Here is a 13,595-nt window from a genome sequence, read left to right as displayed (position 1 = left end):
TTTGCAAGGGTCCCGGTTACATAGCAGTACCACAATGAACTGTGAAGGCTCAGATAAGAAGTAGATTGGCCATGATCCATTTACAGCACCTGATGCAATGGTAGGGGCACCATTGGGTACACACCATAATCATCTCCGATTCATATAGCCAGTAACTTTGACAGCAGCCATTATATCTGTAATGTATTAAGGCCAGTGACTATGCTACATCTTTGAGAACTCCATAATCTTACCTTTTGACAAGATAACACAATACCGAACGATGCCCATGCAATGATAAAGGAGGAGTTCTACTGTTGCCCTGGCCAGCCTATTCTCCAGACCTCTCCCTCATTGAAAACATCTGGTCACAGGTTACCGAGAGACTGGCATGCCACTGCTTCCGAGCCACAATATTTGATGAACCCTTGCTGGGAATGACATCTCTTTGTCTCTCATCGAGCTCTGTTCCACACAATGCCCAGATGGGTTAGGACCACTGTTGCTGCCAGTCAGCAGCTGGCTAAATGTAATTTCACTCCCTGTATATATTCTCAGATCATTTACAAATTTAATGGTGTATTCTTCCTACTATATTGCCTGCACAAATTAACTTATTGCTATCCTTCCTAGTACTGTAATTTTAATGGCCAACAATTTACATAAATTTCAACAGATCTCCTAATAAGTTACCAACATACACTGCCAAACAAACCCATCTAATCAATTTTATCATGATATTAAGAGGCAGCTCAAAATAGCGATTTGTGAAAGCACTAACCACAGGTCACAAACAGCATAAACTCTGCAATTTTGTATGTTCAGGGACTTGGTATTGTGTCATCCTGATCATTTCCTCATTGGTGTGCAAGTCAATGACATAGTGCCAAACTATTTGGCCACGCAAACCCAGATAGGGTCTTCAGCCAAAAGCACTACACAATCATTTCATTTTATACCCAAATCGCCTACTTTGGATTTAGCAATTTGAGAATCTACCATCTTGATCTTATTATACACAGTAGACAAAAGACTTACCTTTCACGTCAAAAGATGTCACAATTGTTCTGTATTTTGTGTATTTGTGCTGAATTACTGGATCTTCTACATCCATACTCCACAACCCACTGTATGGTGCATGGCACATGGTACCCTGTATCACTAATAGTCATTTTCTTTCCTGTTCTACTTGCAAATAGAGCAAGAAAATGATGACTGTTTAAGCCTTCATGCGAGCCCTAATCCCTCCAATCTTATCTTCGTGATCCTTACGGAAAATGTACATTGGTGGGAATAGAATCACTCTGCAGTCAACCTCAAATGCCAGTTCTCTAAATTTTCTCATGAGTTCTCATTGAAAAGAATGTCACCTTTCCTCCAGCGAATCCCAATTGTATCTCCATAACACTTGCGTGTTGTTTGAATTGTAACAAATCTACGAGACCACCTCTGAATTGCATCGATGTCATCCTTTAATCGGACCTGGTGCAGAACCCAAACACTAACAGTACTCAACAGCGCGTCGCTCTAGCATCCTGCACTGAAGACCCAACTGGTACACCTGCCTAATATTGTGCACGACCTCCACGAGCACGCAGAAGTGCTGCAATATGACGTGGCATGGACTCAATTACTGCCTGAAGTAGAGCTGGAGGCAACTGACACCATGAATCCTTCATGGCTATCCACAAATCCGTAAGAGTATGAGGGGTTGGAGATCTCTTCTGAACAGCACATTGGTGTCCAGCAGAGGAGATTTCTGGAGCCACTCTGTAGCAATTCTGGATATGTGGGGTGTTGCATTGTCCTGCTGGAATTGCCTAAGTCTGTTGGGACGCACAAAGGACATGAAAGGATACAATTGATCAGACTGGATGCTTACATACGTGTCACCTGCCGGAGTCATATCTAAACGTATCAGGAGTTCCACATCGCTCCACCTGCACACACCCCACATCATTACAGAACCTCCACCAGATTGAACAGTCCCCTGCTGACACACACAGTACATGGATTCATGAGGTTGCCTCCATACCCACACACATCCGTCCGCTCGATACAATTTGAAATGAGACTTGACCAACCACGAAACATGTTTCATCAGTCCAATGTCAGTGTTGAAGGGCCCAGGAGAGGAGTAAAGCTTTGTGTCAAGTAGTCATCAAGTGTACAGCTCCAAAAGCCGTATCAATGATGATTCATTGAATGGATTGCATGCTCACACTTGATAGCCCAGCATTGAAATCTGCAGCCATTTGCGGAAGGGTTGCACTTCAGTCATTAGTCCCATTCTTGCAGGATCTTTTTCCGACCACAGCACTGTCGATGACTTGACATTTCACCAGATTCCCGATATTCACAGTACACTCGCAAAATGGTCGTTAGGGAAAATCCTCAATTTACTCTACCTAAGAGATGCTATGTCCCATCTCTCGTGCACCGACTATAACACTACATTCAAACTCACTTAAACCTTGATAACTTGCCATTGTAGCAGCAGTAACCGATCTAACAACTGCGCCACATACTTGTTGTCATGTATAGGCGTTGGTGGCTGTAGCACCACATTCTGCCTGTTTATAAATTTTTTACTAGAACACGCATGCCTATACCATTTCTTTGACACTTCATTGTATGTGCAATCTCCTTTTTCCTAACATTCTTCCAATAAAAGGACGTCAACCATTCACTTTCCCTTCTACAATCCTTACAGGGTCATTTCATACTGCTTTGGAATGTTATGCCTAGATAATTGACATGACTATCATGCAGCTGTGTTCGAACATTATGGGTTTGTTTTCCTGATTCTGCCATAACTGACATTTTCTGCATTTACAGCTAACTGCCATTCATCGTACCAACTAACAATTTGTATCCTTCTACAGTTCTTCAATGATGACACCTTCCCATACACCACAGCCTCATCGGCAAAGAGCTGCAGATTGCTGCTTAACCTGTGCACCAGAACATTTATGTATATAGAAAATAACACTGGTTGAACAAACTTCGCTGTGGCACTCCTAACGAGACCCTTGTCTCTAATGAACACTGGCTGCTGAGAGAAGTATATTGTGTCCTTATTCTTAAGAAGCCTCTGAGTCACAGGCAACAGTGTGGCACCGTGTCAAATGCTGTACAGGAATCCAGGAATATGGAATCTTGCACCACATCAATCCACTTGGAAGAACCTTGAGCAGTGATACATTTGAACATCATACCTGAAAGCGTTATACTGAACCGTTCCACAAGTGAAGCTTTGAAAATAGAAAATGACGAGTTGGAGTTAATGTCTTGTATCTGCATTAGATTCTGGAAATGTGTGCTGTAAAACTCTTTATCTATATCTGTCTGTAAATGATTTGGAGTCCTACTGTTTCTTCTGTATAATTTTGTAAGTGTATCTGCAAGCTTTAGTCCTTAGAGCAGCAACCCATGCATATTTGTAAGTCACATCATTTACTGTTTTATATAGGAGAAGGAATCAGGCATGGCTGGCAACAAGCCAGAACAAGATTACCTACAAGCACTTTAGGGAAACTGTGAAGTAGGTAAATCATGGTCATCATACAGTGATTCGAAATCAAGTATTCCAAAAAGTAAATCCTGGACTTCCACCACTTTGCTTGCTCAGGTATAAGTTTATAAAGAAGAACACACAAAGCAAATATATCAAAACATGTACCCCACCATGTCAATATGAGTAATCGATGTACACAGAAACCATTAAACAGCAGAAAAGTGCCTTCAAGCTCTGAAGAAGAATAGAAAAAAATGGTTCAAATGGCTCTAAGCACTATGGGACTTAACATCTGAGGTCATCAGCCCCCTAGACATAGAACTACTTAAACCTAACTAACTTAAGGACATCACACACAGCCATGCCCGAGGCAGGATTCGAACCTGCGACCATAGAAGCAGCACGGTTCCGGACTGAAGCACCTAGAACCGCTCGGCCACAAGAATGAAAAGCAGAAATTTTCTTCTTATGTGCTCGCATTGTTATCATTAGATTATGTGCTCTTCAAAATGTATCCAACAGTTTCTGCTAATTTGCCCGATGTGGATTTTGTCACAGCCATCACATCTAATTATGTCTGTGACTAACTTATTAAATGGGCCATTAATAGGTGATGTCTCTTCCAGTATTACCATTATTATTTTCAGCGTGCAAGCCATTTTAAAATTTATATTTCTGTAAGTTTGGCTATTTTATTACAAACACTTCCATTATATGGCAAAACTACAAATTTAGTCTTGTTTGGCTCTCTCTTTTTCAGGAGTAGTTTTGCATAACTTTTAGTTTTTGTCTGTACATTTCTTTAATTATCTGTGGCTCAGAATAATGCACTTTGATTAAATTTTCTACTGTCACTATTCCTTAGATAATCCCGTATTCATGAAGTTGAAAATTTATCATTCTCCATACCACTGAGTGGAAGTATACTTACTACAGATTACTGGGTGGCATGATTTGTTATTGATTAATGTGTCTGTAGTGATTGGTTTCCAAAAAATTCCAAACGTGTGTGTAAATATTATTTATTATGCAGTGCAGATTTTCTGTTATCGTTACTTTGTGACCAACTGATTGATACGCGAGAGACGAATTTGGGCAGCATGAAAGAATAGAGGAGAATAATTTGCAGCAGGGATAAGGACACAGGAAAAAAAACTGACAATTGAAAAAGATAAGTATTTTTTATAAATAAGTAGAAAACTTTGTACAGAACAATAACAGCATCGTTTACAGGCTATTTGTATCACAGTTTTCCTGATCGTGAACTAAATGGAGCTTACAGTCCCCGTCAAACTGCAGTCTCTGCAATCTCCTGTCTCGTCTGCATTCAATTAATGGAAGTATCTGCTTCAAATGATGCAGAGTGGCTGGAACAAAAGACAAAACATGCATCAGGCACTTTCAGAATATAAAATGGTAGAAATACTGACCACTGCTTTGCAATACTTCCAAATTCACTATACGATTAGAAAAACACGCGTACATAATGCGCAATTGATCAGTATATGTCCCGAGAGGTGGACCTGACAGTACAAAAGGTGGCAGGGAGTTCTGTGTTGTCAGTAGAAAAGCAGTAACAGTAGAATGTATCAGTAAGAGATCAGAGACTTTGAATGTGGGCTAGTCGTCGGATGTTAGCTGAGTAACAAACCGTCTAGTGCATTTGTCTCTCACTGCTTTACAAAGGCAATGCAGACCCCCTCGATAGTACTTCTTATCGACATTTGTACCTTCTGAGGTGTACTCGTGATGGACCAAGCTACTGGAGTCAAAAAACACAGTTGGCACGTCTTTCACATTGCTGCAGACTTGCCTCACTTTTTTTGGGTCTCAGGGATGATGGGTGCTTCCACTGACGACAAACTACTCTATTTCTGGGCAATATCCAGGGCTCATCACCAGTGTTCATTGTGTTAAGGTTGGGATTACCGTTCAAAGTATCTCGCTTGTCTTGTGTGATCTCCAAATTAAGTTTCTTCTGGTCAGTTGTTACCAAATTTGCTGAGAACCTCCTGAAGTCCAAATGCTCTGTTAAAATGGAATGAATGGACCCAACATTAACTTTAAACTTATCTTCAAGTTCTCCAATTGTTATTCATCTTCCATGAGTTACGAGAGTTCTTATATGCCTAATAACAAGCTCACTTGCAGATGTTGAGGCCCTGCCTGCATATGCTTCACTCATCCCTGAGGAGCAGCCATCTTTGAAGCGGTTTTATGACTCCATCTATGTGATACCCATTGCTACGTCCTCCAAATACTTTAATCTTGCAGATTGTTTCAACCAGAGAATCACCAAACTTTAAACAAAATTTGGAATATCACTGATCCACTTTCTCTGCTATTTTCTCCACAACACATATCTGAGGACTACCACTCACACATATTCACTAGGTCAATGGCTAGCCAGCAACTGGTAGTTTCCACAGCTGTAAAAAATCAGGCTCGTACACTAAATATGTCTGCAAACAGAAAGCACGTGCGCCCTGATACCACTATTAGTTTCAACAATAAAGAATAGGGTCTGATACTTTTTGAACAGCCCTCGTATGTAGTGTGAGAAAAATGGAGAAGAAGAAAACGAAGGCGTTTGAGGTGTGGTGTTAAGCTTCCACTGTTGTGGGAATGTATACACTTCCAGCTATGCCATTCCTCAGATGCTGTGGATTTGTATATGTGTGCTGCTTTGATTTTCCTACAGTGCAATGGACATCTGAACACATCCTGATCCTCATTGTGTGCTATCTTTACAAGAAAACCTTGTTTCAATATCTTGAATTGTTTACGGACTACCACAATTATTATAACCACATGGTTCACGATGTGCATGGACATGAATGGGCACATTGTGCGTGATCGTCCTAATGATACAAAACTTTATATTTTGAGAGCAAAATGAGATCTCCTCCTTCTCGCAGTTTTAAATAAAATGTTGATATCTATGTTTCATTCACTCCAATGTATGAGCTAAAACCAACCATACACAAACTTTACACAATGCATTTTTATCTCCATAAAATCTTTACAGTTGCATGTTATGTTTTAGTTTATTTGATCCATCACAATAACTGTGTCATACAACGAAAGAAATTCAGTCCATTAACAAGCAAAGATATCAGATAGTAAGATATGAAAAAAAACAAATTTCTGCACCTAACAGTTTTCTTAAAAATGGACACTAGGTATGTCATTGCACCTAGCAAGTCCACATGGACAGAACTGGGCATGTCATGACCAACCATAAGTCAGACATCAAAATGAGGTTTCTCGCAAAGGGTAGCACACAAAGAGGCACATATGTTGTCTGATATTTATTGACTGAGACAGGAAAGCAACTCATCTGCAGCAGTGAGAAGTTAATGGAACCGGATGCATAAACACTTCAGTAGCACTCCGGAAATCCTGGGGGCCACATTTACAGACTTCCTTAGCATCTTGGAAGTGACAGAGCATGATGTAGGTAGGAGACGAGGTACTGGCAGAAGTAAAGCTGTGAGGACAGGGCGTGAGTCGTGCTTGTGTAACTCCGTTGGTAGAGCACTTGCCTGCGAAAGGCAAAGGTCCCGAGTTCGAGTCTCGGTCCAGCACACAGTTTTAATCTGCCAGGAAGTTTCGCATCAGCGCACACTCCGCTGCAGGGTGAAAATCTCATTATGATGTGTTAACTTGTCCACAGCAGTTGAAGGGTTAAGGGCTAAGACTGTTGCAAGGTAAAGAATGCCATGTAGACAGGACATTTGTAACAGTAGAAGTGAGAAGGCTAACAAACATAATGGACAATAATAAGATAAGGCAAGAGAAATAACCACGTCAGTAGGTTGGTCAGCCCGGGTGCATGTGGGAATTATTCATGCAACAACGGCTGCTTGATTCATTATACTGAAATCGTTTAAGAGGTAGAACGGCACCCATTATTCATCAGAGGGCAACCTCTGAAACAGGCAATAGGCTGCAGTATAAAAAGTGGCTGACTGCACCTAAAAGCAATTAGAACAGTGTAAAAAAGGTATGACAAAGGCAGCTGAGAGAGGAGGTAGCGTCAAGAGTCATTCAGACCCAGCATGTGGCAAGAGAGAACCCAACCTTAACAACCCAGCCCCACCTTGAAAGTGGTTTAAAACGTTAATATCTGATACTGACAATCCCTTCTGGGAGAAAACAAAGAATCAGATCAACTGTGAGTTGTCTCCCAAAAGGTAGAGAACCCAGATGCTCACAATTCGTGTGGAGAGCCAGACGGAGTGGGCTTTCCACTAATATGTGAGTTACTCTCTGCAAGGTTCCATAACCACAAAACGGGGGTTATTCATTGCATAAGAGAAAACTATGAGTTAATCTGGTATGACCAAGGGGGGGGGGGGGGGGGGGGGGGTGTACATTCCAACTTTTAATCCCTGTCATAGGACGCAAAAATAATTTGATAAGTCGGCTGATTAGGAAATTTTCCGATAGCGATTGTGTAAGTGAGCAGAAATTGGTACCGGTGAAATTGAAGAAGTACTATCTCCATTTCAGTAAGGAGACTGTTTACAGGACTAGTCTGGGAGGTGCCAGTGGCCATTGTTACTCCACAATAATAGGCTGGATCCAATAATTTCATAGCCACTGTGCAACAAGCCTCACAAACATTGTCATATCATGACAAAACTCGGAACCAGTAAGTAGAGTTCTGGCTCAGAATGTAAGTGTCATCAAAAAATAATGGGAATTTTTTAGTTACATGGGCTTTAAATACTCTATTTTCAATGTGATGACAGTCACAAAGGTTGTGTGTGTTTTTGAGTGATCATAGAATTTCTACTTTTGAAGAAGACGACTGAAAGAATTTGCATTAAATTTTGCTTGAAAAATGGAATAAAGTGCAGCACCACATTCGAAATGATGGCTGTGGCTTTTGGCAAATCTACTACGAGGATGACAAGAATTTACAAGTGGTAACTGCCCGACGAGTCAAGACCAAAAAAGTTCGACAAATACTATCACATGTGAAGGTTCTTTTCACTGTTTTCTTCAATTACAATGAGATAGTGCATCACAAGCTCCTGTCTTATGGCTGAACAGTCAGTAAGGAATATTATCTGGAGATTATGTGCCATCTGCATGAGACAATCTGACAAAAATGACCAGAATTGTGGTAAAACCACTCGTGAAAATTACATCACGATAATGCTCCCGTTTACACATCAATACTTGTTCATAATCTTTTTTTGGCAAAAAAGAAAACCATTACACTGCCTCAGCCACTGTATTTGCTGCCCATTGCTAAAGAGAACTACTGATGAGACAAAAAGAATCACTGAAGGAGCTGAACCCCGTAATGAAAAGTGAGTTCCAGAAGTGCTTCCAAGACAGGAAAAAGTTGACAAGTGCATTATATGAGAGAGTGGTATACTTGCATTTTCGTGGGAGGTAATTGGTAAAGGTCTCAATTCGAGAACCCAGCATATTCCTTTCACAAAGCTGGCACAACACAGTGAGGCTCATCAGTTGCTCGCTGTCAACGGACATGAGGGTTTCCGTTGTTTAAGGACAGAGATGAAGACACTATCTTGTCATTGCGAAGGCAAAACACCCTCTAGCCAAATATGGTTGAAGAGCCTGAGTACCATTCATGCGTTGGATCATCTGATTATGAATTTAATCAAGGGCTTGGGCCCTACTGTGTGTGATGAGTCAACAGCCTGAAGCAGTTCCCAGTCAGTAATAGGTTCATTATATATATTGACATGACAGAGGAGAGGGGAGGGGTGTTGTTAAGGATAGGGAGATGTCTTCAACTTGTCTTCTATGCATTTGAAAGACAGCCAGTTAGAAGTGGACACTGACGATGGGGCCAAGAGGGTCGAAAGCTGTTCAGCAAGAACCAGTGCACCAATACAAATGCCACTCTGAAGGAGGAGACCCAGAAAAGCAGCTCTACAGGCTATGGAACTTTGGGATGGAGAGGCGCACATTCCAAGGAAGAGATGTAGTGCTCCCAGCATTCCTTCTTACTGCATTTAGTTAGATAGCAAGCCTTAGTGGAGAACTGCTGATAAGTGGCGAGGAAGGTCTGTGAAGACTATCACTCGAAATGTCACACGACCATTCAACAAACAAGTATAGTTGTTGCAATGTCTTTTGGTCTACCACGGCTCCAACTGACTGGCAGTGGAGAGGGGCCTGTCGAAAGGGGAGTAGCAGATCCAATGAAGACCGTGATCAAGTCATAAACATCTCACACAACCCTGTCAGTGCAATCGGAGAGATAGGGGATAAAGGTGACAGCAATGCAATACAACTGCTACATGGCTCTTCAAAGACCCCAATCAGGTAACTGATCCATCACGCAGTGAAAAGGAAGTGACAGCATCACCAGAAAATGATGACTGGCACAAAAGTGTCATGTAGTGACCAATGTAGCAAAGTCATGAGATGGGGAGAATGACCATAAGATCAATTCCTAAAAAGAGGCCATGGGTTCCACTGAAGAGGGTAGGAGTACAGTCACTGAGGAGGAGGAGATTACTGTTTAATGTCCTGTCGACAATGAGGAAATTACAGATGGAGCACAAGCGGCTCCAATTAGGGAAGGATGGAGAAGTAAAGTGGCTGTGCCCTTTCAAAGGAACCATCCCGGCAGTTACCTGAAATTGCTGAAAACTTAAAACCATTTACAACCAACATGTACATACTCCTGTTTAATGACTTCTGTCATTTGAATGTGATCGCACTGTGGGCCTGTGGGAAGCTGGACAGACGTACTGGCAGAATGCTGTACATATTGGGCAAAATGTATCAGTGGTACTTCATTGTTTTTAGCAGTGGTCTTTCCAACATTTCCACAACTACATACTACACACTGGATGCCTGCATAGTATAGGCACACATCAAGACCACTGTATTACATGAGCAGCAGTGGCCAACTGAACACTCAGGGCCAAAATCCAGCCACATGTGGCATCTGTTGTGTCACGAGGGAACACTGGGAACCATATGCTTGCTGCAGCACTAACATCATGTGCGCCTCTGGCCAGGGTAGCACTTACATCACCACACCACCAAGTGTGGTTGCAATGATGTCATGAAAGAGTTGACTGGATAGTGGAATGGCATACTGTTTTCATCAGTGATGAGAGTAGGCTCTGCCTGTACATGAGTGATGGATGCACATGTGTATGGCACACACCTGGTGCGATGCTTATTCCAAACACACGGGTTCCATCCCAGGATTGACGTGGTGGGGACACAAGTTGCAGCTTGCAGCCACTTCTGGTGTTTCTGCAGGGTAAAGCAACAAGTGCCCACTAAATTGCACACACTGTTTGGTGCTACTGTCATTTCTTTAGCAAGAAGGTAATGTGCGTTTTCAGAAGTACAACGAATGTTCATCATAGTTGCTGTGATGCAAAGTGCTCTTTGTGGTGTAAAACAATTACCCTAGCCAGCAAGATCAACAGCTCTCTAACCAATTGAACACATGTGGGACACTGTGAACAAGTAACTTACACATTTTCCACATCTGAACAGTAAAAAAGGCACGAGATTCTTGGAACAACCTTTATCATCATTTGCATGTGAGAATACATGCCTTGTTGCTACCAGAGGGGGGAAAACTGTGTACTAATGTGACTGGAAACCCTTTATTGAGAAGCAAGCCTGAATTTGTTGTTATATAGTCCTACAATGATGACCTACCTGTCATCACTTGTCAATAAAATGGTGTGGCATATTTTTTTTCCTCCCAGTAATTTATTATGATCAGTAAGAAGCTGGTCATTCAGGAGGCCCCTATCAGACAATGTTGTACATCCCCACAGGCAATAGTGCACACTGAAGTCCCCAAGTAAGGGAAACGGGGAGGGGCACGCAGGCAGGCAGGCAAGGGAGTTGGACTGAGGTAATCTTCTCAAAGTAAGTTCCTGACCTGGAGATAAATAAACATACATATGGTGACCACTGGGTTCATCTGCACTTTAATTGCTTTTGTTTCCAAAACAGTACGGAGGGGAATAAACTCGCTGACATCTGTGCGAAGTAATCCACAGACCCCTGCAGATGTTTTCTCAGGATCAGTACATTTGGTAATCTCGGTTGGGGAATGGTAATCTGAACTGTGTTTCTCGGAGAGTGACACACATCGCAGAGCAGATGACAGTAACATCCACTACAACTCCATTTACTGTCATGTTAATCGTGCCCTGATTAGATGTGAAAGGGCTATGAGGACAGGTCACGCATCAGGATCACTGTATATCACTGTCTCAATATTATGAGGAGGACAGTTGCTACTCACCATGTAGCAGAGATGCCGAGTCGTAGATAGGCACAACAAAAAGACTATCACAATTACAGCTTTCGACCATTCGCCTTCGTCGACAGTAGAGACACACACACACACACACACACACACACACACACACACACACACACACACACACACACACACACGACTGCTGTCTCAGGCAACTGCAACTGCGACCAGCAGCACCAGTGCATCATGGGAGTGGCGACTGGGTGGGGGTTAGGAGGAGGTTGGAGTGGGGGTGGTGGACAGTGAAGTGCTGCAGGTTAGACGGAGGGCAGAGGAGAGGTGGGGAGGGGGGAAGGAGGTAGCTGTCTGTCCACATGAATGGCCACTGACGAACTGTGACCAAGAAGCAAGTGGACCACCCTGTTGCTGAACACACTGCCAAACATAATATCCTTATTTCAATGACTGCTTCACAGCCTGTGCCATATTGATCCTTCCCACCAACACCAGCTCTTCTGAACTGCACAGGTGGGAACTTTCCCTTTAATACATCCTACGTTCCCGTAACCTTCCTGGCCTCAACTTTCGTTAGTCACTGTCCACATCCATCCAGCACCTTTCCTGTTCCCATTCCAGCACTACACAGCCGTCATTCCACCACCACATACAGTCTCTTTATTTCTCTTCTTTTCCACTACTCCCCCCCCCCCCCCTCCATCTAACCTGCAGCACTTCACTGTCCATAACCCCCACCATACTATCCCTCCCCTTCCAGCCCCAGCCTCCTCCTTACCCCCACCAAGGTGCCACTCCCATGACGCACTGGTGCTGCTGGTTGCAGTGTGTGTGTGTGTGTGTGTGTGTGTGTGTGTGTGTGTGTGTGTGTGTGTGAGTGTATTGTTGATGAAGGCCAATGGCCGAAAGCTTTAATTGTGAAAGTCTTTTTGTTATGTCTATCTGCGACTCAGCATCTCCGCTATATGGTGAGTAGCAACTTTCCTTCTCATAATATTGTTACTTTCCATCCTGGATTTTCCATTGGTTGTTTATTACTGTCAGTCACAGTGAGGATAGAACAACAGCAATTAACACTGGTTCAGAGTGCAAGGCATGTGGATATTCTGGAGAGCGAACTGGCTGACCGTTTGGCTAGAGAAGCAGTTACTTACCAAACATTCACTTTGATAATCTGAAGCAGATTTGTGGGTGCAAATAGCACCTCTTCTCACTCTGAGCTCGAACAACATTTACTAGGCTACTGTCTGCTCTAATACACTACACACTATCAAGGAGATTACTGCCGCATGGCGCTCCATTCCTCTCAGGAGGAATCCACCACCCTATACTGTTCTCCATTAATCATATCAGATTAGTTCATAGTTTTAATCAACCACATTTTGTGGTTATGGAGCCTTGCAGACAGCAGCTCATTCCTTGGTGCAATTCCCCCTCCTCCTGGTTCTTCACACTAAGCTTCACTATCTGGATTCTCTACCTCTCATGTTGGCAAAAACTTCAGATAGTTGAACTGGTTCTTAGTTTTCTCCAAGAAAAGTGGTTTTAATTCTCAGATATAATGTTTTAAGCTACTTTTGGGTTTGGGGCAGGGTAGTTAAGTTGGGACATTTCCTGCCACATGCTGGATCTGAAGGACCCTCAAACCTACCTCCTTTGCCAGCTGCCTTTGTCAATCGCTTTTATCCTTTTTTAATTGCTTTTAGATGCAGTTAGCCCTTTTTTCTGCTGCACCCTATTATCTGTTTTACAGAGTGTCCTCCAATGAAAAGTGAGTGCTGCCCCTCTTTAATACTTTGACTGTAATGGGGAGATCTGGCATCTTCAGGGTTACTGGACTAGCCTTCTCCT

General features: G+C 42.6%; 1 protein-coding gene across 2 annotated transcripts in view; it reads right to left on the bottom strand.

Annotated features, from left to right (window-relative positions):
• Positions 1-4,658: 4,658 nt before the first annotated feature.
• LOC124551339 overlaps positions 4,659-13,595 on the bottom strand; it is a 90,282-nt gene continuing 81,345 nt past the window's right edge. For both annotated transcript variants that reach the window (XM_047126365.1, XM_047126366.1), the window contains exon 8: positions 4,659-4,863. In XM_047126365.1, coding sequence (XP_046982321.1) covers positions 4,724-4,863 — 140 coding nt within the window. In that variant the 3' untranslated portion in view covers positions 4,659-4,723. The remainder of the gene's footprint in view (positions 4,864-13,595) is intronic.

Source organism: Schistocerca americana, chromosome 9 (assembly GCF_021461395.2).
Source record: "Schistocerca americana isolate TAMUIC-IGC-003095 chromosome 9, iqSchAmer2.1, whole genome shotgun sequence".
NCBI classification, from domain to species: Eukaryota; Metazoa; Arthropoda; class Insecta; order Orthoptera; family Acrididae; genus Schistocerca; species Schistocerca americana.
This window is presented reverse-complemented; position numbering and strand designations above follow the sequence as displayed.